Source organism: Pinus tabuliformis, chromosome 5_2, assembly GCF_031772625.1.
Source record: "Pinus tabuliformis cultivar Carrire ecotype Pingquan chromosome 5_2, CPIR1, whole genome shotgun sequence".
NCBI lineage: Eukaryota > Viridiplantae > Streptophyta > Pinopsida > Pinales > Pinaceae > Pinus > Pinus tabuliformis.
Genome location: NC_142306.1, coordinates 1,067,429,853 through 1,067,455,719, shown reverse-complemented (window position 1 = coordinate 1,067,455,719; position 25,867 = coordinate 1,067,429,853). Strand labels below are relative to the sequence as shown.

At 39.0% G+C, this 25,867-nt stretch overlaps 1 protein-coding gene across 1 annotated transcript; it reads left to right on the top strand.

Annotated features, from left to right (window-relative positions):
• Window positions 1–24,629: 24,629 nt before the first annotated feature.
• LOC149162919 (uncharacterized) lies at window positions 24,630–25,190 on the top strand. The gene has a single exon (XM_089435309.1). It carries the CDS (start codon window positions 24,630–24,632, stop codon window positions 25,188–25,190), a length of 561 nt encoding a protein of 186 aa, XP_089291435.1.
• Window positions 25,191–25,867: the final 677 nt, after the last annotated feature.

Below are 25,867 nucleotides of genomic sequence, written 5' to 3'. Positions count from 1 at the left end.
ATCACATTGCTTAAGTTTCCAAGGAATTGTAGGAAAATCCATAACACCATTTTTCTTCAACTAGCGAAGGCTTTCATAGTTCAAGTGTCCAAATCTAGCATGCCATAAAAGACTTCATGGAAATGTACCTTCATCATAATGAGAACTATATGAGAAATTTTATGCATGAGCAGAGGTACCTAGTAGCTTGAGAAGCCTTTCTTCTTCTATCCCCGTCATGACAAGTGAATGATTTGATGCTTTTCTCACCCCAACCTTGCCATCAAACATATGAATGGAGTGTCCTCGCTGGTGGATGTAGACAAAGGACAACAAGTTTCTCCTCAACTGTGGGAGATATAAAACATCATGCAGAATAAAGTCTAGAAGACCAGACAATTTGAGCCTGATTGTAACAAGCCCTGATGGCTTGAGTTTTGATTTATATGCAATGTATACTACTCCATCAACATTGTCAGTAAATTATTCAAAAAAATCTCTTCTAAAATTCATGTGGCAAGTTGCTCCTCAATCAAGAAACCAATCGTTTTTCCAAGAAGCAAGTGAAGCATTAAACAAGTCTTCATTTAATCCAATATTACAATGTGCCACAACATCATGAGCAAATTCAGGTGCTTTACCTTTCTCTTTGTCATTGGTTTTACCTTTGGGTTGATTTCTTTCCTGCTCAATTTTGTCCCAAGGCAACTTGCATGTGCATGCATCATGTGATCCATCTCTACTACAACGTATGCAATGAAGATTAGACTTTTCTCCTTGAGAGTGTTTGCCCCCCCCTGCCTCTGAAATTTCTTTTTCCTCTTCCTCTTCAACCACCTCTTCCTATGGAAGAATCTTGAGAATGATTCTTCTCTCTATGTGCAAGACACACAACTTCTTCATAAGACTGAGGAGTTGTCTTCTTCCCAAAATCTTTCTCTCTCTTAGCAAATTTATTTACAAGGGAGTCAAAGGTAATTTCTTTGAGGTTTCAATTTGCTTACAATGACCCAAGATAATTTGAATAAGTGGGATAAAGTGAATTGACAAAAGATATTAGAGGAATGTCTAGTTCAACATTAGTGACTTTGATATCATGCATAATATATTTTACTTTTGATGCAAGTGTAATAGGATCATCATTTTGGAATTCAAGGTTGAACAATTTAATCATCAATTGGACAACTTCAAGCGCAGAGTGTGATTCATAGAGTTCCTTCAATTTTTGTAAGGCTTCAAAATCAGTCGAAAATGGTGAAATATTACAACTCACCTCTTCATTTACAGATGTTGCAATCAAGGCATAGGCCTTGTTGTTCTTGTTTTCCCAAATGGTGAATTCCTTGTCTGAGGTATGCTTTGCAGGTTCATTATCTCCTTCTCCTACACAAACCCCTTTCCACAACTCATTGAAAATGAGAGTGTATTTGATCTTCTGAGACCACTTAGGATAGTTCTCATTCATAGTGAGAACCAGTCCCACAACAGATATCAATGAATGCATTTTAAAATCTGTGTATTGTAAAAATTACTTCTGCTACCAATGTATAAAATTTGCACTTTTGGTGGTAAAAAATGTAGTTTTGGTGTAAAAAATTACAATCTGATGTGTATAGAGTAGAGGTATTATTGGGGGAGGGTCAACGTATAAACAATGTTGACTGAACAGTGGTATGGGAAGGGAGGTGGATTGTATAATTGTATCACAGTTAATGCGTGGGGGATGTATGATTGTAGGAGATATTACAATGCAGCGACTCGGTATGACTGTAGGAGATATTACAATGCAATGATGTGGAGGGGCCTGCTATATGGAGGCCAACGCATGTACTAAAGAAAAATGGGAGTGGGAGTAGTGTAAAGAAAACACAAAAATGTATTAAAACGAAAACGGTGGGAGGAGGAGTATTACCAGGTCGAGAATGTGGAGAAGCAGAGGCATACCGCCAGCGGCCTTCACTTCGTCGGAGTAAAACACTAGCAACATGACCTCGATTTGTAGTGCATTGTTCTCAGGTATATCCCCATTCTTACCAGAATCTATCTATCCTGCCCTGTCTTCGATACTTGCTCCATCAGGGATTCCCTCGCCAGGAGAAAGGTATCGTATAGCTAGTGACAGATGCACTCCGAGGACAAGCCGCAGAGAAAGATGGCGTGTGGTTCCACTGCGTAGTGGTTCATACAGTCACGAAGAGCACCACGATGCCACAGGAGCAGTAATACATTTGGATCAACCAACAAAATAACACCAATAACACACAGTCAATGAAATGTAATACCACCAAACTCGCTTAGAAAAAATCGACATACCATATATCATTTGTGCAACATGGAGGATTCGCTCACTGCACCACAACACTTCCAAGCAACATAAAATTGATCCTCCAGTAACATAGGTTTCGAAGTAGATTAGCCCTTAACACAAAAAATGGAGTATTGGCAAAGATGTCAGTTCTACAAAATATGCAGAACATATGCAGGAGGGAGTTATACGGGCATAGAGGGAAGCCAAAATGGTGTTGGCTTTGATACCATGTCAAGCCAGGAGGTAACTCAAATGAATTATGTTTATTTATTAAGATTTCTCATGGTTATATACATGAGGGAGTGACTCTTGGGCTTCACCTCCCAATGAATCTTTATTTTCCATCATTTACTATTTAAATTATTTACAAGTGCTCACCCAATCCCAATGATTAGGTGTCAACACAAATGGTCCAGTGGCCTTCATATAGGATATGCATGGAATATCACCCATGAATTCTAAACACTCTCTCAGAGACAGTCCAATTATATTCATTCCTTTCTCTAATGCATGTGCTTCCATGATTTTCTTTGCAATGATGATTCCTTCTTCCTCTTGTTCATGATTGCTTGCTTTTCTTCTTTAGTTCTTTTACCATTCTCTAATTTTGACAATATTTCTCTCTCTAACCAACTGCAAAAGAGACTTCCCCAACCAACTAATCATCTCTTCCTTGACTCCTGTAGTATTTTTGGTCTACAAATTTCTTTCTCTTTACAACATTCCACAAGGAGAGGAATAATATGACACCATCCTTCACCTAGGTTACACACTCCATAGCTTCATTTCCTATCAGGGTAGTTATGTAACACTCCCTTCCACCCCCTTGTACTCCCATGGGATGTGGAAGGTGTCACTTTATAATGAACCTGACCCTCATGGTATATGGTGAAGATAGGGTTACAAAAATCCTCTTTTTCCGACTTCATCGAAACCTAAAAGAAAGGTCATCATCACGTTTGACTTGTCGAGATTTTTCTGATAACTTTATCTCAATTCGACTTATGGATTGAAAGTAATGTTGCTTTAAATTTACACCAATTAAATGGCATAACTTTAGCAAGGAATCACCACATGGCATTCATACGTGGCCTATGTGGACTGGTCAGGTCACCTCTAGCAATATTGTCTCTCTCATAGCACCGACATGGCAATCAAGGTAGAATTTGGGCCACTATTTTCACCAGGCCAACACCTATCACATTTTGTGATTACTTTTCTTTATATATGATCTCATACATGATCCAGGATGCACAAAATAAGCCATAGTGTAATATCTCCCATACCCCCAAATCCCTAGATCTATGGATTTTCTCCCTTAATGATGTAGGTTAGTGAGCCCACTAGACATCCATGTAGCATCCACCACTTCACCTTTAGCCCATTAAACCTTGCCACATAAGCAAGACACTCCCATGTGGAACCCTTATGTAACCTAAGGGAAATTTCCACATCATCATGACATGAATCCACACCATCAATTTTCTGTCATGTGGCAGCTACATATGGGCCACATGGCACCACCACATCAACTTATCTCAAGACCATGTCCTTTGTAAATCCATCGTGGCACCTACAAGGGCATATCCATGCCTTCATGGTGCTTTTGACCTCATTTTAATTTGTGGGTCCTACATGGTCCAACCCCTTCATGAAATTCATCGATTTCCTTTGTATTGGGTTTGGGAAAATCTGGGTGCACCAAAATTTACACTTTTTCATATTCCTCGGACCCCCAGAGCACCCTCATACATTCCAACAGACCCAATTCTAGTCCCAAATTTGGCCCTACACAATTAATCCTCCATGTGGTACCCGTGCCATATATCCTATAGGGCCTCTCACCAAGTTTTCCGTAATGGGGCCCATCGTGGATACACTCATCTCGAATCACATCTAGCTCCACATATATCTAGCATCACAAAATTTTACACCATGCACTGCCTCCTAGATTCGCCTGTCAAATGAATTGATATTTGGCTTGAACAAGAGGTTTAGCCCAAGTAAGACATGCCCAAGATAGCTATAATTCATACTAAAATTCACTTCAAACACTTATTTGGCATTTCTCAATCGAACAAATGCGTTGATAGCTCGAATTTCTAGATCTCTGGATACACCCACTCGATAACACTGCATCTGGCTCATTCACTCCATATAATTGTACCAGTTGAAAAGATATTTGGCCCCAGATACAAATTCTAGTTTTCTACAATAGTCAGACTTAGAGAGTCTAAGAACTTCAAGGGATTTTGCAAAGATTTACCTTGAATCGGCGAATTGCCCAAAACACTCATTTTACAAAGTTAAATCCATTTTCCAACCACAAAACATTCTACTCATTATGCTTAGCCATCATATATTCCATAAATCCATCCATTAAGTAAACTCAAATATAACAACACCATATTAAACCACAAAGTGGATCTCATGTGACACTATCAGAACCACTGGTATATCATACTTTTCTTTAAACATTGGCCTTTACTAGGAAAAAAAATCAACAATATTAAACAATCAAATATCCATGATATTCACAACATATAAGACAATGGAAATCATACCCTACAACAATCTAGTTAAGTGCATCAAGAAACCAATACATGACTATGAATATAACTTCGCATTTCAAGATCATATAAAAAAAAACAAAGGCCTCCAAGCCTCTCATAACCACAAATACATTCACATACAACATTTCATCATAGACAATAGGAATACCACATTCCTCTAATAACAGTGCATTACAGGTTAGTCGAAACATATTAAGCATATTCATGTGAACAATATCATGATCATTCAGACATCTAACTAAACATTCAGCACAATCATTAATAAATTTTTTTGACCTCCCTGATGTAGAGTTATTCCATACACACAACACATAAATTTAACTCCTAATGAGATAACCCACCATTATGGCTAAGGTAATGATTTGCCCATGCTTATAAATATATATAGATAACTGAAACTTATGAAATCACAATTAGTCCTATGTGATATCAAATCACTAATCATGGACATACCAAGATACTACAACTGATTAAAAATGTTGTAACCACATCACTCAAGCAAATCATTATCACCATCAATATACAAGTTAACTAGTCAACCATGATTAAATAGTGAATTAAGCATTCTTACATAAATGACATAGGATTAATCATCGATAATAAGAACAATAAGGCATATTATAGACTATAATCTAACATGCATAACCATGAATACTTATGCGTGTATATTTATTTAGCTAGTAACTAAAGTATGCATTTCCACTCTCCACCCAACCATAGGCCAGCTACACTGTAACCTTTCTTGCAGCTGACCACCCCCAAAATTGATCTAGTGTTTGAGGAAAATTCTTGCATGGGGAAAGGGTTCACACCAATGGGTTGAACGAATTTTAGTGGATTTTTAAGAGATGGAGTCCTCTATACTAGTGCTTCACCATCTCAACAAGCAACTCTGAATGGTACATTCACTCACTGAATTTCACATAGGCTACAAAGGCTTAGAAAGGAACTCAATGGTTATAATAAATAACCACACAAATGATTAATTAGGTCACAAATATTAGGTCATTAGTTCCATGGAAAGGGATAAGAAAACAAGGATATGTGATCTAGTAATAGTCGAATACTCCCAATATCCAAGCGTCTAGCACCCATTCTCCTTTTCTTTCACTATCTTTTCTTTTTTTCTATGGCTATGTGATCTCCACTTGGCTCTTCCATTTCTGTTATTTTTAATCTACCAGCGAAAAACCAAATAATAACCCCTAGGAATGGGCATTCCCTGCCCCTTTGTATAGCTCATTGCACTCATGTCCCTTCCTCTCCTTCACATTGCAAAATGAGAGGTCCATGTTTTCCTCCATCCAATCTCATCTTGTCATGTATCTGATCTATTATGCCACAACCTCCCTCCTCGGATGGGTATGAGAATATTTACAACATGTAATAGGAACCAAATAAGAACGCAACAATTGTAACCCAATGGTACACCACTAGTATATGCGTCATTTAATTCAACTAATATCAGTCATGGCTTCAAGCCAAACAAGAAGGAAACCAAGCTTAAGGTATTAAAGTAACCTTAGGTACGATAGGTGAGCAAGAAAGTTTCCCTTAGGCTAAAGATCGATAAGGTTGTCCAACCTTCAATTGTGTTAATTTATTATTAATAATTATTACTATTTAATTAGAGGTCTAGCTAGTCGCGGTCCTTCCACGCTAGTTTTACAATCAAAATTATCAATTATAATAAGTGGGGGTAGAATAGGGGGATGTTACAGTTTCGTGTGGGCTTGATTTGGACACATCTTAGGAAAACCAAAAAGCATGCAACAAACCCTCAATGGGCATGTAATCGCCTACCAATGGCCTACCCCTCAAAGCTTTGGATCCATATGTCCCTCCCTGAAACTTCTCATCAATTTATTTTTCTCATATAGTTGCATATATTTATAATTCACACAATTATATTTACATATATGTGGTGCTATGAATAACGTCTGTTATATAATCAACCCCCTTAAAGGAACACCGTCTTTGGTTTTATATAAATATAACTGAAAATTAACCACTAATTTTTATATTTATAGTTCTTACAAAGTAAACACAAATGGGTAAAGAAACCTCATTTGATCCACCATTTCCCAAGTGGATTCATCTAGTCCAAAATTCTTCCATTACACCTTGACTGGTTCTATTACTCAATTATGGAGAACCGTCTTCCTTTGGTCCAAGATGCATAATGGTTCTAGTTGTAACTTTCCCTCAGGTTCAAATTGTATCATAAACCAATGAACAACATGATTAGTATCCCATACATCTTAAGCAATGAGATATGAAAAATATCATGTGCTTTCATTGTCGGTGATAAGGCCAACCTGTAAGCTACTGACCTAACTCTTTCCAAAATTTGAAAGGGTCCACAAAATTTGGGTGACAATTTAGTACAATATCCCGCTTTTAGGGAACTCTTCCTTGGATTGATGAAGTGATACACAAGTTTTCACACTTGAAATTCCTTATGCATTCTTTGTTGATTTGCATAACTCTATTTCCTATCCTAGTTTGCATTCAATTTTTGCCTAATCTGGAGCACTTCCTACTCCATTTCTTTCAACATATCTACATCAAGTACCACCCTATTCATTGGGTTATCCCAACTAATAAGAGTGTTACATTTCTTGCTGAAAAAGCCTCAAAAGGGCTCATATTTATCGACTCTTTGTACTTGTTGTTGTAGGGAAATTCCACTAGTGGAAAGAATTCTTCCCATTTCTTTGGTTGATGCATGATGTACACCTTCAACATGTCCTCTATTTTTTTTCACTCTCTTGATTTGTCCATTAGGCTAAAGATGAAACCTTGTACAAAATCTCGCTGGGTTCCAAAACTAGCAAACAATGGGGATTGGTTGCAGCAATCCCACTGGGTGTCTGCATTCCACTTTGACTTGTTGACATTCTAGGTACCTGACAATGCATTCGAAAAATTCCCTTTTGATATCCATCTAGTAATATATTTTCTTTATGGTTGTTATCATTTTCTAATAACCAAGATCTCCTAAGAAATATATTTTGTGAAACTCATCTAAGACGAGCTTCTTCAAGTCACCCATACAAGGTATACATCACCCATCCTTGAATTTCAACATTACATCGTCTATGAGCATGCAGTTCTTACTCAATGAAACCTCAGTATCCCATTTTAAGTTCTCTTTCATATGCTAAAAGTGCTCATCTTGTTTCAATGACTCCTTGATATTTTCTTTAACATTACATTCACAAGTTCTCATTGTTTCCAAGTGAGCCACATACAAAATTCTGCTAAGTGCATATGCTATTTTATTTTCCTTGTCTTTATTGTGTTTTATCTCAAAGTCAAACTCATTTATAAATTCCAACCATATAACTTGTCTAGCATTTAACTTGGGGTGGTAAAATAAGTATATCAACCCTCCATGGTCTGACATAACACAAAATTCCTCACAAGCAAGTAGTGCTTCCACATTTTCAATGCATTTATTGTCGATGTAAGCTCCAGGTCATGAGTGGTGTAGTTCTTCTCATGATAATTTAATTTCCTTCATTCATAATGAACCACATTTCCTTCCTGCATTAGTACTCCACTTATTCCTTCCTTACAAGCATCTATGTAGACCAAGAAATCCCTTTTTGGGTCTATTATATGCAAGATAGGTGCACATCTGAGCAATTTCTTAAGTCATTCAAAATTAGCTATGCACTCTGATGTCCATTACAATGAATCATTTCCTTTATAGGGTTGTGATTGGATACCCAATATTTAAAAATATTGAATGAATCATCAGTAATATCCAACCAATCCCATGAAAGATATCACTTCGGCGACATTTATGGGAGTGGGCCACTCCATGATGACCTTAATATTCTCGGGATACACAACAAATCCTTCGTTTGAAATGACATGTCCTAAGTAATAAATTTGTGATCAAAAGAAATAACATTTACTGAGTTTGGCATAGAGCTTGTGCTCTCTCAGAAATTGAAATACCGCTTTCAAATGTTCTTCACAGCTTCTCTGATTTTCGAGTAGACCAAGATGTCATCTATCAGGACCAATACAAACTTTTCTGAATAAGGGTTTAGGACATTATTCATCATACACATAAATGTGTCTGGGGCATTGATAAGCCCAAAGGGCACTGGCACAAACTCGTAGTGTCCATATCTTCTTATGGACATCTTCATCGTTAATTCAAGCTTTATGATAACCATACCTCAAGTCTATTTTTGAAAACACTGCAACCCCTCTCAAATAATCAAACTAGTCATGAACCCTGGGCAATTTGTACTTATTCTTCATCGTCGCTTTATTCAATTGTTAATAATCAATGCATAGCCAAATTGTGTCATCCTTTTTATTTACAAATATAATTAGAGCTCCCTAGGGTGACACACTAGGCATGATATACCCATGGTCCAACATTTCCTTCAACTATAATTTTAGCTCCACTAAATTTAGCACACTCATACAATATTTGGTTTTTGAGACTAGCACTAATCAAAGAAGTAATTCAATGGAAAAATGGATTTCTCTCTTGGGTGGCAATCGCAGTATTTCCTTTGGAAACACATCAATGAACTACTTCAAGGCCGAGTGAGCTTCCATTCCAGCCTCAAAATTCTCTGGCTCACTAATCACTTAGACCACATATAAGGCACACCGTTTTCAACTGCACCTTTTTACTTGCAATGTCAATATCCATTGAACATAAACACACTTCCTTATTCCCTGAGGCACCATTTCCTAACCTTCATCACTAAGGAATTCTAGTGACTTGATGTAACAATGCACTATGGTTCTATGGGCCTCCAACCTATTCATGCCAGGTATGACATCATATGAGCCCAACGGCAGGAGATTGAGGGATGTTGTAGTGGACATACCGCTAAGCTCCAAGGGGCATGATTCCACTAAGTCTGTCACTCACTTTTTAGCTCTTGTGGCTAAATGAACCAACCATGACTTATCATGAGTTTTCCTTTGTAGAGAACAATTCTCTACAATATTTAGGCTTATATAGCTGAGATTAGAACTTAGTTCAATTAAAATTTAAAAAATATGGTTGATGATCATACCTTCTAATTCGATCATAAAGGCTTGATGATTTTCTTTCCTGTTGTCCAAGGCCACATAAATTTGAGGCATGTTATGGGCCACATCGTTCACTGTTGCTTCCTCTTGTATCTTGTACAACCTTGTTCCATTCTGCTACAACCATGGAAAATCCATCCATATGTGGTTTTCTCCACATGTCCAATACTGCAAAGGTCCTTTCATAATCCTACAATGAACAAATTTTGTACTTCGTAATAATATTTAGAAGACTTGGAACACAAATACATCCATTGAGGATAAGAAGCATATATATTGAATATTGTATACAAGAATTGATGTGAGATGTGATATATCAATGTTACAAGTGAGGGTCTGCTTATATACCTAGGCAGGTGCCCTTTCATGAATGGTCATGTCCTTCAAGACATGCCTTTTATCTACTAATTACTAATTAATGATCAATAATTAATCATTATTACAATTATTATTATTATTATTTATATTTACAATATTTTTATATAAATTATAATCATAACAAATCCCATCGATCTCTTCTCTTACTAGTTTATTGGGTTGATCTTTACTGTCAGTAGTGAATTTCTCCTAAAATTCGCACTTGACGAGAGTGATGAACTTCACATTCCTTCCTCCTTACTTGTATCCTAAGGGTTTTAGTCATTTTCCCTTGAAGCTAGTCTTATCACTCATTTTTTAGTTGGTTCAAAACTCGACCTTATGCTTGGACTATTCATAGTAATATTTTTCCTTCCAAATAGTGTCCTCTAGGGTTCCTGGATCATCAAACTCAATTTTATTATGGTAGGCTTGGGGTAACCCACTAAGGTACCTTTGAATCTTCACCTTCTCATTGTTGATGTATGACACTATTGGAACAAATTTTTTAGTAACAAATTTTGGGGGTTTGCATAAAGGAGCATCACGTAGGAAGGTCAACCAAGGGTTATCATACATAATTATGAAGAATAAGGAAATTCATTGGGCTAATGTTGTATGTAATAACCCATAGTAATATTTATCAACCCATAGTAAAAAGGGGTTTTTATTCAGCTTGTGCCCAAATCTATGTTTGGACAAATTAATGGGTATCAAGGTGTCCTGTGTCAATCCAATTCGTAGAACTTGTGAATTGTAAGAATAATGAATACAAGTAAAGAGTTTATACCTAAAACTAGTAACCTAAGTCTCAAATTTCTCTACAGGATTCACAAGACATGCATCAATTGTTGGCAATCAAAACTTAAAAAGGCTAACATGCCAACAGTCAAAGCAAGTAGTTAAATTCACTATCAGTCCACTCCACTATTTTGATTTCCCATTCATGCATAGGAAGCAATATTTCACTCTACCATGCCATTTTCATGCTTGATATTAAGAAGGGTTAAATACAAATACCAGGAGGTGAGGTAAAATATAATCTACTTGAAAGAGGACAGGTAACTAAAGTTGTCAATGGAGTTGGTCTCCTTATCTATCTCCTACAGGGCTACTCAAAGCCTATATGAGTGCCACAGACATGAAGGGAATAATTGTAGTAAGGGAACAACAAGGAATCTATGTGTATGAATGTACGTGTAGTAAGCAATGTTGTGGAGGTTTTTCACTTTTGCACTTAGAGACACTATCTCTATGCAAAGATTTCTCTGTTAGGGTTTTGTCTCAAGGCTACTTACACATATTCATTTTTTCACACTAAGAAAACTTCTAATAATTCTCAAAACCTTCCTTCTCTAGGCCAACCTCACAGTTAATGTTAAGAGACAATGTTTAGGATAGATCTTGATACTAGTGTTGGTGTTTAACCTTATCGTGCTTGGTCAACTCCCTTAGAGAAAAACTCTTCGCAATATAAAGTAAAACCATTCTCAAGCTCTCAAACCACTCTTATTCATGTGCATTTAAAAACTATTCAATAGAAATGTTATGCAACCAACTCACAAAATACAAGAAGAGATAGATCAACGACTTCAAAAATGACCTCTTCAAGGGGGAAGCCTCCTTTACATTACACAAATGAACAATTCTTGGATGATACAAATAAAAAACCCTCCTTTCTATATATAGGAGTCTAAGGGGTCACAATATAATCAGAGCCGACATAACAATAATAATGTAATTGCACAACAATAACAATAGTGGGCTTTTATGGGGCACAACAATAAAAATATGGGGACTACATGGGCACAAAAATAACCATAAGTGGGCTACACTAATAACAATGACGGAATACACAAGTATTATAGGGACCTAACGTGCCCCTCTCCTTCAAAAAAGTGTTGTCCTTAATGCTTGAGTAGTTCCAGATGATTCTATATAAATTTCTAATCCTCCCATGTGGAATATTTTGTGGGTAAGTTCTTCCATTTGATGAGATACTTTGAAATTGATCGATTTCGTAGCTATTGATTTCTTGTTTCCGTGACTTCTTCAAGTTTCAATATGATTTTTCCTTCCTCGTCAAGTTCTAGCAATATTGTTTGAACTGGGAGCTTATCACCTATAACCTTCTTTAAGCATGAAACAAGGAAAATTGGGTGCACTCAGGAAGATGTAGGAAGCTACAATTTGTATGCCATAGTACCAATCTTTTGCAGCACCTTGTAAGGACCATAATACTTTGGTGATAATTTATTATCCTTCTTAGCTTGCTTGAGGGATATTTGTTTGTATGGTTGTAGCCATAAAAATACCAAGTCGCCTGCATCAAAACTTCTTTCGATGCGATGTTGATCTGCATGTTGTTTCATTCTATGCTACGCCAAAGTGAGGTTATCCTTTAAGAGTTTGAGAACTTGTTGGTGATGCTCGATGTGATATTCCACCGCTTGAACCTTAGAATTTTCTCTTAAAGATGATGTGATGGATGGTGGATGATATCCATAAAGTGCCATAAACAGGGTCATTTTTGTTGTAGTATGGAAGGAAGTGTTATACCACTATTCAGCTAGAGGTAACCACTTGACCCATTGTGTCTATTTATCCAATACAAAGCAACGGCGATATACTTCCAAACATTTGTTCACTATATCAGTTTTCCCATCTGATTGAGGATGATAAGATGAGGTATGAGCTAATTGAGTATCCAGACAAGAAAATAATTTCGTCCAAAAATTTCCAATGAAAATAGGATCTCTGTCGCTTACGATAATCTTTGGGTTTCCATGTAGCTTTTGAATTGTTTCTATAAATGAAGTAGCAATTGTACTGGATTTAAATGGATGAGATAATGCACAAAAATGTGCATAGTAAGTCAACCAACTACCACCATGATAACACTCTTTCCTTCAGACTTGGGTAAACCTATGATAAAATCCATTGAAACCTCCTCCCAACATTGGCTTGGAATGGATCAAGGTTGTAAAAGACTTGGGGTTTTAATTGTCTCAACTTTATTTTTTTGGCAAACCAAACATTCCGCCACAAACTTTTGAATATCAGATTTAAGGCCATCCAAAAAAGTCCCTTCTTAACCCTGTGGTATTTTTTTAAAAATCCTAAGTGCCCTCCTAAGGGAGAGGTGTGAAATTCCAAAAGAATATTTTGTTTGAGTTGGGAATTCTTACAAAGGTATAAGCAATATTTGTACCATAATGAATCATTATTCCAAATAAATGTATCATATGTACCATGATATTGCTGCAACTTTTGAATGAGTGCCCACAACTTCTTCGTCATTCTTCCATTCATCCCTTGCTTTTAACCAATTTGGTTGGATAATAGAAATGGCATAAAGAAATGCTTCCACAAAGAAATGCTTCAAAGGATTTATATGCTTCTGGAGTCCAAGAAAATGCATCTTTCTTCAGTAATGTTGTTAGAGGTGTTGCTATTATCCCATAATGCTTAACGAACTTGGGATAATACCTTGTCAACCTAAGAAATCCTCACAAATGCTTTATGGATGTGGGGATTTTCCATTCCTTAGTGGTTTAATTTTGTTAGGGTCTACATTAACACCCGCATGAGATACAATATGACCCATATATTCCACCACTTGTACTCCAAAGAAACATTTGGAGGTTTTTGCATATAATTGTTTCTCCTCCAATAGCTTGAGCACCATGTCAACATGTTGTACATGATCCTTCCAAGACTTGTTGTAGATTAGCATATCATAAAAAAAAACTAACACAAATTTTCTAAGTGTTGGGTGTGGAGCCTGATTATCTTCTGTATTCAAAGGTATCGCCGCATTAGACCCTAGTTCATAATGGGGCGGCAATGCCACCCATAACCCATAAAATATTCGCTGCAAGGGGGGTCTTAGGGGGGCGAGTGTGACCTTTAGGAGCCGCAGTGCCCCCCAAGCTAAAATCAAATGTAAAATTTCCTTGTAAAATGTTGTAATTTTGTAGTCAATCTGGGTCATTCATTAAGCAAAGATCTGACAATAGAAGTTATGTTTAATTTAGGTTTTTTTGCCCTAGAAGGCAACCCCTCGCTATATATGAGGTAATTGTATTGCATCTATGTAGATCCATATTCTAAGTGAGGAAGAGAGAGGAGATTGAGAGTGAAGCGGGAATTACAACGGATCTTCTCTAGGTTGTATCCCTTTAGTTTGCTAGATAATATAAAAGGAAGGACTGGTTGTTTCTCCGTGGATGTAGCCCAAACTAGTTGAACCACGTATATCTGTGTCTCTCTTGTTTTATGTGTTTTCTATGTTTATATTTCCACAATATTTTATGTGTTCCATTGATCTGTAATATATAATTTTCTAACAATTTGTATCAGAGCCAAAGGTCTATTTGGCTGATAAACTCGCAAGAGAGAAGGGTTCCTAGTTCGAGTGGGAGCAATGGCGGAAGATGGTAGGTTTAGGGTCAAAAAATTTAATGGCCAAAACTACCAGTTGTGGAAGATGCAGATGGAAGATTATCTGTATCAAAGAGATCTGTACCAACCATTGAGTGGAAAGGAAAAGAAGTTGACGAGTATGATAGACACATAGTGGGATATTCTCGATAGAAAGGCATTTGGAACAATACGGTTGGGCCTAGCGACGTCAGTAGCATTTAATATTTCAAAGGAAACGACAACAGAGGGTTTAATGTCGACATTGGCCAAACTATATGAAAAACCCTCGACCTCAAATAAGGTATTTCTTATGAAGCGTTTATTTAATATGAAAATGTCAAAAGGTGGATCTGTTGTTGATCATTTAAATGAATTTAATATAGTTACCAGTCAGTTAAGTTCTGTAGGGGTAACTTTTGATGATGAAGTTAGGGCTCTATTATTTATGTGCTCATTGCTAGAAAGTTGGAATGGTTTAATTATGGCCATTAGTAACTCTGTCTATGGATCTAGTACTTTAAATTTTGATGATGTTATTGGTGCTATCCTTAGCGAGGAAATGCGACGGAAAAGCTCTAGTGAGACATCAGGTAATGCTTTGACTGTAGAGACTAGGGGAAGAAAAATGGAAAGAGGAAAGAGCCCTGGATACCGTAGTAAGTCAAGAAAAGGAAGATCCAATTCTAGATCGAGGATAGTGTGCTAGAAATGTGGGAAGAAAGGACACTTGAATAAACATTGCAAGTCTCGAAAGGGAAAAGAAGGAGACGCGCAACAAGAAAATAATCATGAAGCGAATGTAACAGGTGATGTGTTGCAAGTTGCTTTGGTTCTTTCTTTAGAAAATATTATTGATGCCTGGGTGGTAGATTCAGGGGCCTCATTCCATGCCACACCTGATAGGACACGTTTTCATGATTATGTTCAAGGAGATTTTGGATAAGTTCGATTGGGTGATGATAAACCCTGTAAAATCATTGGAATGGGTATAGTTTTCATAAAACAAAAGAATGGAAATCAATGGCTATTGAAGGAGGTCAGGCATGTTCCAGATCTAAAGAAAAATCTTATTTTAATAGGGTAGTTGGGAGGTGAAGGTTGTGTGACTACTTTTACAGATAAAACCTAGAAGGTCACTAAAGGATCCCTGGTAATAGCAAAAGGAGAAAAGGTTGGTACATTGTATTTATGCAATGGTATTTCTAATTCTGCTAATGATTTAACCTCTACAGAAGAAGATACAGCATTGTGGCATCATAGGCTCGGGCACATGAGTGAGAACGGGATTCAGATTATTCACTCAAGAAATTTATTGTCAGGTTTGAAGCATGTTGATTTAAAATTCTGTGAGAATTGTGTTTATGGAAAACAGAAGAGAGTCAGATTCCTTAGAGTTGGGAAAGAAAAGAAGAGAGAAAAATTAGATCTTGTGCATACATATGTATGGGGACCTGCTCAGGTATCATCTCTTGGTGGCTCTCATTATTATGTTACTTTTATTGATGATGCAACCAAAAAAACCTGGATTTATTGTATTCAAAATAAATCTGATGTATTTGATACTTTTAAAAAATGGAAAGCTTTGGTTGAAAATGAGACAGGAAAAAGGTTGAAGTGTCTCAGATCAGACAATGGAGGTGAATATTGCAGTAAAGAGTTTGATAGGTATTGTTTAGAGAATGGAATTCTCAGAGAGAAGACAGTTCCAGGAACACCACAAGAAAATGGTGTGTCAGAAAGGATGAAAAGGTCAATCATGGAGCATGCAAGGTGCATGAGATTGCATGCAGGATTGCCTTTACAATTTTGGGTAGATGTTATGAAACCAGCTCAAGAAAAAGATAGAAAAGATAGATCAATGCCTTAGAATTCAACCTCTTAGAGGGGGCAACCTCCTTTACATTACATAAATGAAAAATTCTTGGATTATTCAAATGACAAAACCTCCTTTCTATATATTGGAGTCTAAAGAGTCACAATATAACCTAGCCGACCTAACAATAATAATATAAAGCCACAAAAATAACAATAGAGGGATTCTATGGGGCACAGTAATAACAATATGGGGACAACAGGGGCACAACAATATTAATAAGGGATACAACTACAATAGTAATGGGGTAATCACTAGTATTATAGGGACCCAACATGCCCCTCTCCTTCAAAAAAGTGTTGTCCTCAACACTTGAGTAGTTATGGATGCTTCTGTATAAAATTCTCATCCTCCCATGTGGAATCTTCAGTAGATAAGTTCTTCCATTTGATAAGATGCTCCGAAATTGATCGATTTTGTAGCTGTCAAGTTCTTGTTTGTGTGATTGCTTCTGGTTCCAATATAATTTTTCCTTCCTCGTCAAGTTCTGGCAATATTATTTGAACTGGGAGCTTTTCGCCTATAACCTTCTTTAAACATGAAACATGGAAAACTGGGTGCAATTAAGAAGCTGCAGGAAGCTCCAATTTGTATGCCATAGTACCAATCTTTTGCAACACCTTGTACAGACCATAATACTTTGGTGATAATTTATTATCCTTCTTAGCTTGCTTGAGGGACATTTTCTTATATGGTTGTAGCCGTAGGAATACCCAATCACCTACATCAAAACTTCTTTTGCTGCGATGTTGATCTGCCTGTTGTTTCATTCTATTTTTTGCCAACACGAGGTTATCCTTTAAGAGTTGGATGAGTTATTGTTGATGTTCGATGTGATGTTCCACTACTTGAACCTTATAATTTTCTCTTAAATGTGATGTGATGGATGGTGGCTGATATCCATAAAGTGCCATAAATGGGGTCATTTTTGTTGCTGTATGAAAGGAATTGTTATACCACCATTCAGCCAGAGGCAACCATTTGACCCATTGTGTTTGTTTATTAGATACAAAGCAACGAAGATATCCTTCCAAACATTTGTTTACTATCTCATTTTGCCCATCAAATTGAGGATGATAAGATGAGCTATGAGCTAACTGAGTACCAAGACAAGAAAATAATTCTGTCCAAAAATTTCCAGTGAAAATGGGATCTCTGTCACTTACAATAATATTTGGGTTTCCATGTAGCTTTTGAATTGTTTCCATAAATGCAGAAGAAACTGTACTGGCTTTAAATGGATGTGATAATGCACAAAAGTGTGCATACTTGGTAAGTCTGTCAACTACCACCATGATGACACTCTTTCCCTCAGACTTGGGTAAACCTGTGATAAAATCCATTGAAACCTCCTCCCAATGTTGGCTTGGAATGGATAAAGGTTGTAATAGACCTGGTGTCTTAATTGTTTCAACTTTATTTTGTTGGCAAACCAAACATTCTGCCACAAAATTTTGAATATCTGATTTAAGGCCATCCCAAAAAAATTCCTTCTTAACCCTATGGTAAGTTTTTAAAAATCTCGAGTGCCCTCCTAAGGGAGAAGTGTGCAATTCCATAAGAATCTTTTGTTTTAGCTGGGAATTCTTACAGAGGTATAAGCGATCTTTGTACCATAACGAATCATTTTGCCAGCTAAATGTATCAGACGTACTGGAATCTTGTTGTAACTTTCGAATAAGTGCCCACACTTCTTCGTCATTCTTCCATTCCTCCCTTGCTTCGTTTATCCAATCTGGTTGGATAATAGAAATGGCACACAACAATGCTTCCACATCCTCATCCTTTCTTGAGAGTGCATCTGCCACCACATTTTGCTTCCCTTTTTTGTAGATGATTTCAAAGTCATAACCCAACATCTTTGTGACCCACTTTTGTTGCTCTTCAGAGGATAATCTTTGTTCTAAAAAGTATTTAAGGCTATCATGATCCGTTTTTACCTTGAAGTGTCTTCCCATTAGGTAGGGTCGCCATTTCTTAAGTGCATGGAGTATTGCCAACATTTCCTTCTCATAAATAGCTTTGTGTAAAAACTTTCCCTTGATTGGAAAACTTTCAAAAGCAATGGGTCTTTCATCTTGCATTAAAACAACACCAATTCCATTTCCTGAAGCATCACATTCCACAATAAAGGTTTTTGTGGAGTCCATGAAAATGCATCTTTCTTCAATAATGTTGTTAGAGGTGCTACTATTCTCCCATAATTCTTAACAAACTTGCGATAATACCCTGTCAACCCGAGAAATCCTCGCAGATGCTTTATGGATGTGGGGATTTTCCATTCCTTAATGGCTTTAATTTTTCTAGGGTCTACCTTAACTCCTTCATGAGATACAATATGACCCAGATATTCCACCTCTTGTACTCCAAAGAAACATTTGGATCTTTTTGCATATAATTGTTTCTCCTCCAATAGTTGTAGCACCCTGTCAACATGTTCAACATGATCCTTCCAAGACTTGTTGTAGATTAGTATATCATCAAAAAATACTAACACAAATTTTCTAAGGAATGGTTTGAAAATGGAATTCATCAAACCTTGAAATGTTGAAGGTGCATTGGTAAGGCCAAAAGGCATGACCAAAAATTCATAATGACCCTCATGAGTTCTAAATGCTGTTTTCGGAATGTCTTCAGTCTTCATTCTGATTTGATGATATCCTGAACGAAGATCCAACTTGGTGAAGTAAATTGATCCATGCAATTCATCCAGTAATTCATCAATGACAGGAATGGGGAACTTATCTTTAATAGTGAGCTTGTTGAGCTCCCTATAATCCGGACACATGCGCCATGATCCATCCTTCTTGTGCACCAATACTACTGGAGCAGAGAAGGAACTTTGACTCGGTTGAATTATACCAGCCTCTAGCATTTCTGCAACCATACGTTCAATTTCACTCTTTTTGGCATAGAGATATCTGTACGGCCTGATGTTTGGAGGAACACTTCCTGGAATCAGATGAATAGCATGATCATGATCACAAATAGGTGGGAGAACTTTGGGAGTCTCAAATACCTTGGAATGATTGTCCAAGACTTTTTGGAGATCTGGAGAAATAGATGATTCCAATGTGGAAACATCTAGCAAACATAATTGTGCAATTACACCTCTTTGTTCCTTTTTTAGAAGCTTTGTCATACTGTTAGAGCTGATTATCTTTCACGGTTTCCCTGCAATACCCCTTAATTCAACTTCCTTTCCTTCCATAGAAAATTTCATGAAAAATTCTTGAAAATTAAAAGCTATTGTACCCAAGGATTGTAGCCATTGGACTCCTAGTACAACATCAGCACCTCCCATTGGAATGGAAAGCATTGGGCTAGTCAATACATATTCTCCCATGGATAGCTTGATATTATGGCACCTTCCCGAGAAATTTATTGTTCCTCCATTTTCAACCATCACTTGACACTCTGGTGCTGGATATAAGAAGCAATTCAATTCTTTTGCTACCTTACAATGAATAAAATTGTGGGTACTTCCTGAATCAATCAACACTATTACCTTTTTCTTCTTGATTTGTCCTTCTATCTTGATGGTTTGAGGAGTGGTAATTCCCGCCAATGCATTACAAGATATGGTTGGATTCATTTCTTCTTTATCTAGGCTTTTTTCCTGGAGTATATCCTCTTCTTTTGACCTTTCTTGCTCCTTTTCTTCTTCCTCTTCACAATCTATGTAGAATAATTTCTTCTCAGCACACTTATGACCTTTAGTGTATTTGCTATCACAACTGTAACAAAGCCCTTTTGCTCTTTTTTCTTCCAATTGTTGTGGTGTCAACCTTATAGGTTGTGGAATACTAGGGGCAACAACACTTCCATCTTTATAGTTGTGAGTGGTATGCTTCCTGGTTGCCATAATTTTGCTTTCCATTTTTCTTGCTAACCTGAATGCCTTCTCTAATGAATCAGGTTCCCAAAGGCGAACATCATGTTGGATATTATCCTTTAAAGTCCCTATGAACACATCAATCCTATGCTCCTCTGGAATATTTTTTACCCTTATGTTCAATTTTTGGAACTCCTCAATGTGCTCCATTATTGAACCCTTTTGTTTGAGACTTATCAATTGGCTAAAAAAAGTGTTGCTTTTTGTATCCTCATAATGTGTTGTTAATTCTTCCGTAAAAATTTCCCAAGTGATAATTTCTTTACGAGAGCAAATCCATTGATACCATACAAACTGATTTGGTTCCAAATATAAAGTTGCAATACGTACCTTTTGTGTGTTTTGCACATTATTGAGATCGAAAAATTGCTCCATCTGTAATATCCATGTTGTGGGATCCTTGCCATCAAACTTCCTCATATCAATTTTTGTAATATGGTGGGTCTTCGATCCCACATTAGAGTCTATGAAATCATGATTAACATTTATTTTGTTCGCATCATGAGTTTCCTTTACTACCTTTTCACCATTAGTAACTATTTCTTGTAGAAAATTTGTCAAATCTGTCTTCAAATCTGCCATGTCTCTCTTCAAATCTGTCTTCAAATCATCAATCTTAGCTTCCACGCCCTTTATCTTATATTCCACGCCATTTATCTTAGCTTCTGTTAACTTTTGTGAGAGTGAAATTTGTTGCACTTGGTCTTGTAATTTTGATATATCATGTAGCATTTCTTCCTCTTCTTCATGAGTCATGCTAGAGCTTTCAGGTTTCTTACTAGGTGTTTGCATTCTTTCCTCAGGGCATCAGTTACTGATAACAATGCTCTACTATGCCCTTTGAATTCCTTCGAAATAATTTTTCAAACCAAGCTTAAGCAAAAATTTAAAAAAATCTACACATCTTTTTTCACTTTGTAGGAGCTCGATATTGCCTCTAATGTATCTCTGTAATTTTGAATCAAGTAGTTCTGAAATTGTGAGTTGTAATAGCCCTCTGTGTTCTCTTTCCAATGCCACCAGTTTGATCCCAATTGGATTCTCCAAGGAAGAGTTATGTCAAATCTCCCATAGTGACCTGATTATAGACTAGTTCAGTAGAGCAAACTTGTACGACATACCACGTGTCTCTGTTTCGACCTTTGGCTCCAAAAAAGATATACAAGAAACTACAGTCCGTCCTCTTTCTGTGCCTTCTTACGAAATTTCAATCCGATTCTCAGAGAGAAAGTTATGACGATTTTCCCGTGGTCACCTGTTTGGAATGTAATTCAGGAGTCTGCAAAAAGACCAACTTCCTCAAACCATATCTCCGCAAATATAGCGCGAAAAGATCTGAAATTTGGACCTGAGATTCAATGCGATTTCTTCTCAAATGGGTTTTTCTTTAGCTTCTGAAACATCGCTGAAAAAAAATTATAGCGAAAATGCCACGATGACCTGTTTGGAGCAGCGAAACCCTAGAATCCAAAGCTCTGATACCAAATGTTATGAAACCAGCTCAAGAAAAAGATAGAAAAGATAGATAAACACCTTAGAATTCAACATCTTCAAGGGGGAAACCTCCTTTACATTACATAAATGAAAAATTCTTGGATGATTCAAATGACAAAACCTCCTTTCTATATATAGGAGTCTAAAGAGTCACAATATAACCCAACCGACCTAACAATAATAATATAAAGCCACAAAAATAACAATAGAGGGATTCTATGGGGCACAGTAATAACAATATGGGGACAACAAGGGCACAACAATATTAATAAGGGATACAACTACAATAGTAATGGCGTAATCACTAGTATTATAGGGACCCGGAATATAAGAATTAAGGTACGACCAGGCCTCTGTGGCATGGCCTAAACGGAGATTTGCATGAACGGGGTTGCAGGCCAGTTTCGGTCCTGTAGCCTCCCCCGACCCCGTTTTCTTTACTCGGTCCTCGTGCCTAGGGTTTCTCTTTTTTTCTCCGCTCAGTTTTGTTCATCCCACCATTCTCCCTCAGTCTCGTTTTTACCCTTCCTTTTTTTCACCCCGTTTAGGGTTTCACCCCTTACCGAACGGTGCTAGGTTTCTGCAGCTGTGCCAGACAGTTAACGGCTGTTATTCTGTCACTATCCTCCCACCTGTGCAACCTGGATGGGCTATTGTTTTCTCCACATCTCTAGCATTTGAAAAACCCTAACAGTTTTTCCTTACTGTCGGTGCCGGTCCCTAGCGGTTACCTGGGTTCAAGGTAGTTTCAAGCAGCTAGCGACATGGATCTTGACGAGGTGGATTACTCGGACTCCCCGCTGGCAGAAGGCTCCATCTGGCGATCCACGTTTTCGACTTCTGGAGGTATGTACAGTGAAAGTTTTTCCGCCAGTTTTGAGGACCTTACACAGTCGACTGATCTGGCTCTCCCCACCTCTCTGCTGCCTGGCGATCCCTCCTCCTGGGCCCCTTTTTCTGCTCCCTCCCCGGCCTCCCTTGGATTTCTAGCAGAATGCTTTCAATCCTCCCCCATCGACGCTGGTCCTTCTCTTCAGCCAGGGCTTCCCCCCCTCCCCCATCAACCTGTTGACCCTTCGGAGGTCCCCTCTCCCGCTGACCCTATCCCCCCCTGCTCCCCCTGCCTCCTCTGGAAGCTACAATGCTATCCCCCCTCTCCCGGAGGCCATCCCCCCCCCCCCCCCCCCCCCCCCCCCCCCCCTCCCCCCCCCCCCCCCCCCCCCGATCTCTCCTCCGGCAGGATCTAGGGCACCTGAAAACCCTAGCCGCATGTCCTCCCGTCCTTTGAAGAAGCAACGATGCTTTAAATCCAGATCTGAGGATATCATCCTGAGACTTGAAGAATACTTCCAGTGGGGAGACGCTATGGATTTAGCGGACAGAGTAATTGTAGGTCGCATCCGGGGCAGGCACTACTCAGCGAAAAAACTGAAGACCTGGGCCATGGAGATTTGGGGCCAATATCTGGCGGAAATCCCCTCTGTCCAGACATTCGTGCGAGGCTGGTTCGCACTGAGGTTCGCAAGGGTGGACCACACGAGCTGGGTATTGTCATCTTTCTGGCATTTTGAAAAAGCTCCGATACTCCTCAAAAGATGGACGCCCCTTTTCGACCCAGAGATTGAACAGATTAGGGTTGGGCTAGTCTGGGTCAGACTTCCGGGCCTACCTTTACAGTATTGGTCTGAGGACATCTTCAGGAGAATAGGGAACTCTTTGGGCACCTTCATGGAATCTGACAAATCTTATCTCTCGACGGGGATGATGGCGTACACCAGAGTTCTAGTTCATCTAGATACTAGAGGAGGCTTGCCGGAACACATCACTATACAGTGGAAATCTTTCTCAAGGAAGCAGAAGCTTGACTACGAAGGAATCCCTTATCGATGCAGAAGATGCCATCAAGTGGGACACCTCTACAAAGATTGCCCTCTCCTCCAAAAAGCCTAGCAGGCCTCCATAATGCAGGACCAGCCCACAACTGAAGGTCTTCCAGACCCTCCGGCAGCGGCAGCACCAAGAACGGAGCACAACAAAACCTCAGACACGGTGGAAGTGCCACCCGCACCTCGGCAAAAGAAGCAAGGAAAGAACCCAATCCGGCCTCCATCTCCTCCTTTGACGCGCTCAAAGGCTGCAAAAGGAGTCGTCTTCTCATCGGGTACGTCTCTTCCTTTTTCAGACTCTGCTTTGCTTCTTTCATCTTTGAGTTTATCACTCCCCTCCCATGTGCCCCCCCCGATCCTGGTTCCCCCCCCCCCCCTCATCCCCATCGGCTCTTGACCTAGTTAAGGTCTCCCGTCCGCCTCTTCCCCCTTCACGCTCACATTATATGACTTGCCCCATCCCTCAGCCTTCGGGTTTATCTGCCTCCTGCTCCCTCCCCTCTGTCCCTCCCCGCTCCTTTCATTCGCCCTCCCCCTCGGTAAATTCCACACCGAGGTACTCCACCCGCTCGATTGCCAAGCAGAAAGAGCTGGACGCCATTGGGCTGTCTGCGGGCCCTCTCATCCTCTCGCCCAAGCAGTGTAGAGGCAGACCTTCCTCCATCCACAAGGCTATAGAACAAGCTGGGGACGATGTCATCCATGGCAAACAGCACACCATTGAAAGGGTACTTAGAGCAAAGGACACCCTCCCCCATCCCCCTCCATGAAGATTTTGTCCTTCAACTGCAGAGGGCTGGCCAGCCCAGAGAAAAAACTGGCCCTGAAGCGACTCTTATTCTCTGAATCGGTTGACATCATCTTTTTACAAGAAACTCTATGCAAAGCAGATTCAGCCATCTCCATCCTCAGCTCTTGGATGCCAGGATGGTCTTTCTATGCCATGGATGTCTCAGGACGCTCTGGGGGCATTGCAATTGGCTTCAAGAACTGTTCCATCAATCTGAAGAATATCTGGGGTGGAGGGGGCTTCTTGGGGGCGGACATATACTCCAAGGACCTGGAGGAGGATCTAAGAATCATAAATGTCTATGGACCTTGCCACAACAGGGATCTCTTCTGGCGAAAGCTTCTCAGCTCCCCTCTCCTCCTAGCTGAGAATGCAATTCTAGGAGGAGACTTGAATTTCTCTATGGGCTTCTCAGAATCCTGGGGACATATGGCGCAGATCGACCCGCTTTCTGACTTCTTCGAGAAGCTGCTAGAGGATCATCTCTGGATCGATATCCCCTCGGCTAAGATCCAGCACACATGGAAGAACAACTGATCTGGTGACCAAAGCCTAGCCAGGAGGCTGGACCGCTTTATCATCAAGGAGGCTTTCCACAGTAATCACCCCAGATCCAGGCAATGGGTTGGCAGTGGAGGGATATCATATCACAAACCTATTTTTCTCGAGGTTGGAGAAAGGCAACAGAAGCACAAGGCCCCTTTCAAGTTCAATTCCACTTGGCTCCGGGACCCCTCCTATATCAAACTAATATCCGACTTCTGGAAATTACATCCGATCCCCGAGGAGGAAGATCCAGCTACTTGCTTTGTAAGAAACCTCTCTGAAATCAAGGTGCTATCCAGAGAATGGGCTCACAAGAAAAGGGAACAGGATGACCTAATGATCACCCAAGCAGAGCAAGCAATTGCAGACCTTGAATCTCAATCGGAGGGAACCTACATCTCCCCGGAACAGAAAGCCAAGTATGAAGCCCTTATCAATCAGAGATCTCAAGTTCTCAGAGACCGAGAGGCAAGCTGGAGATTAAGAAGCAGAGCCATCTGGCTCAAGGAAGGGGATGAGAATACAAAGTTTTTTCACCGGTTTGCAAATGGACGGAAATCGATCAACACTATCTGGGAGCTGCAAAATGACCAGGGCCAACAGGTCCACACCTCCAGAGAACTTGCCTCCCTCGCCTCCTCACACTTCAGGAACATATACACGGCCCC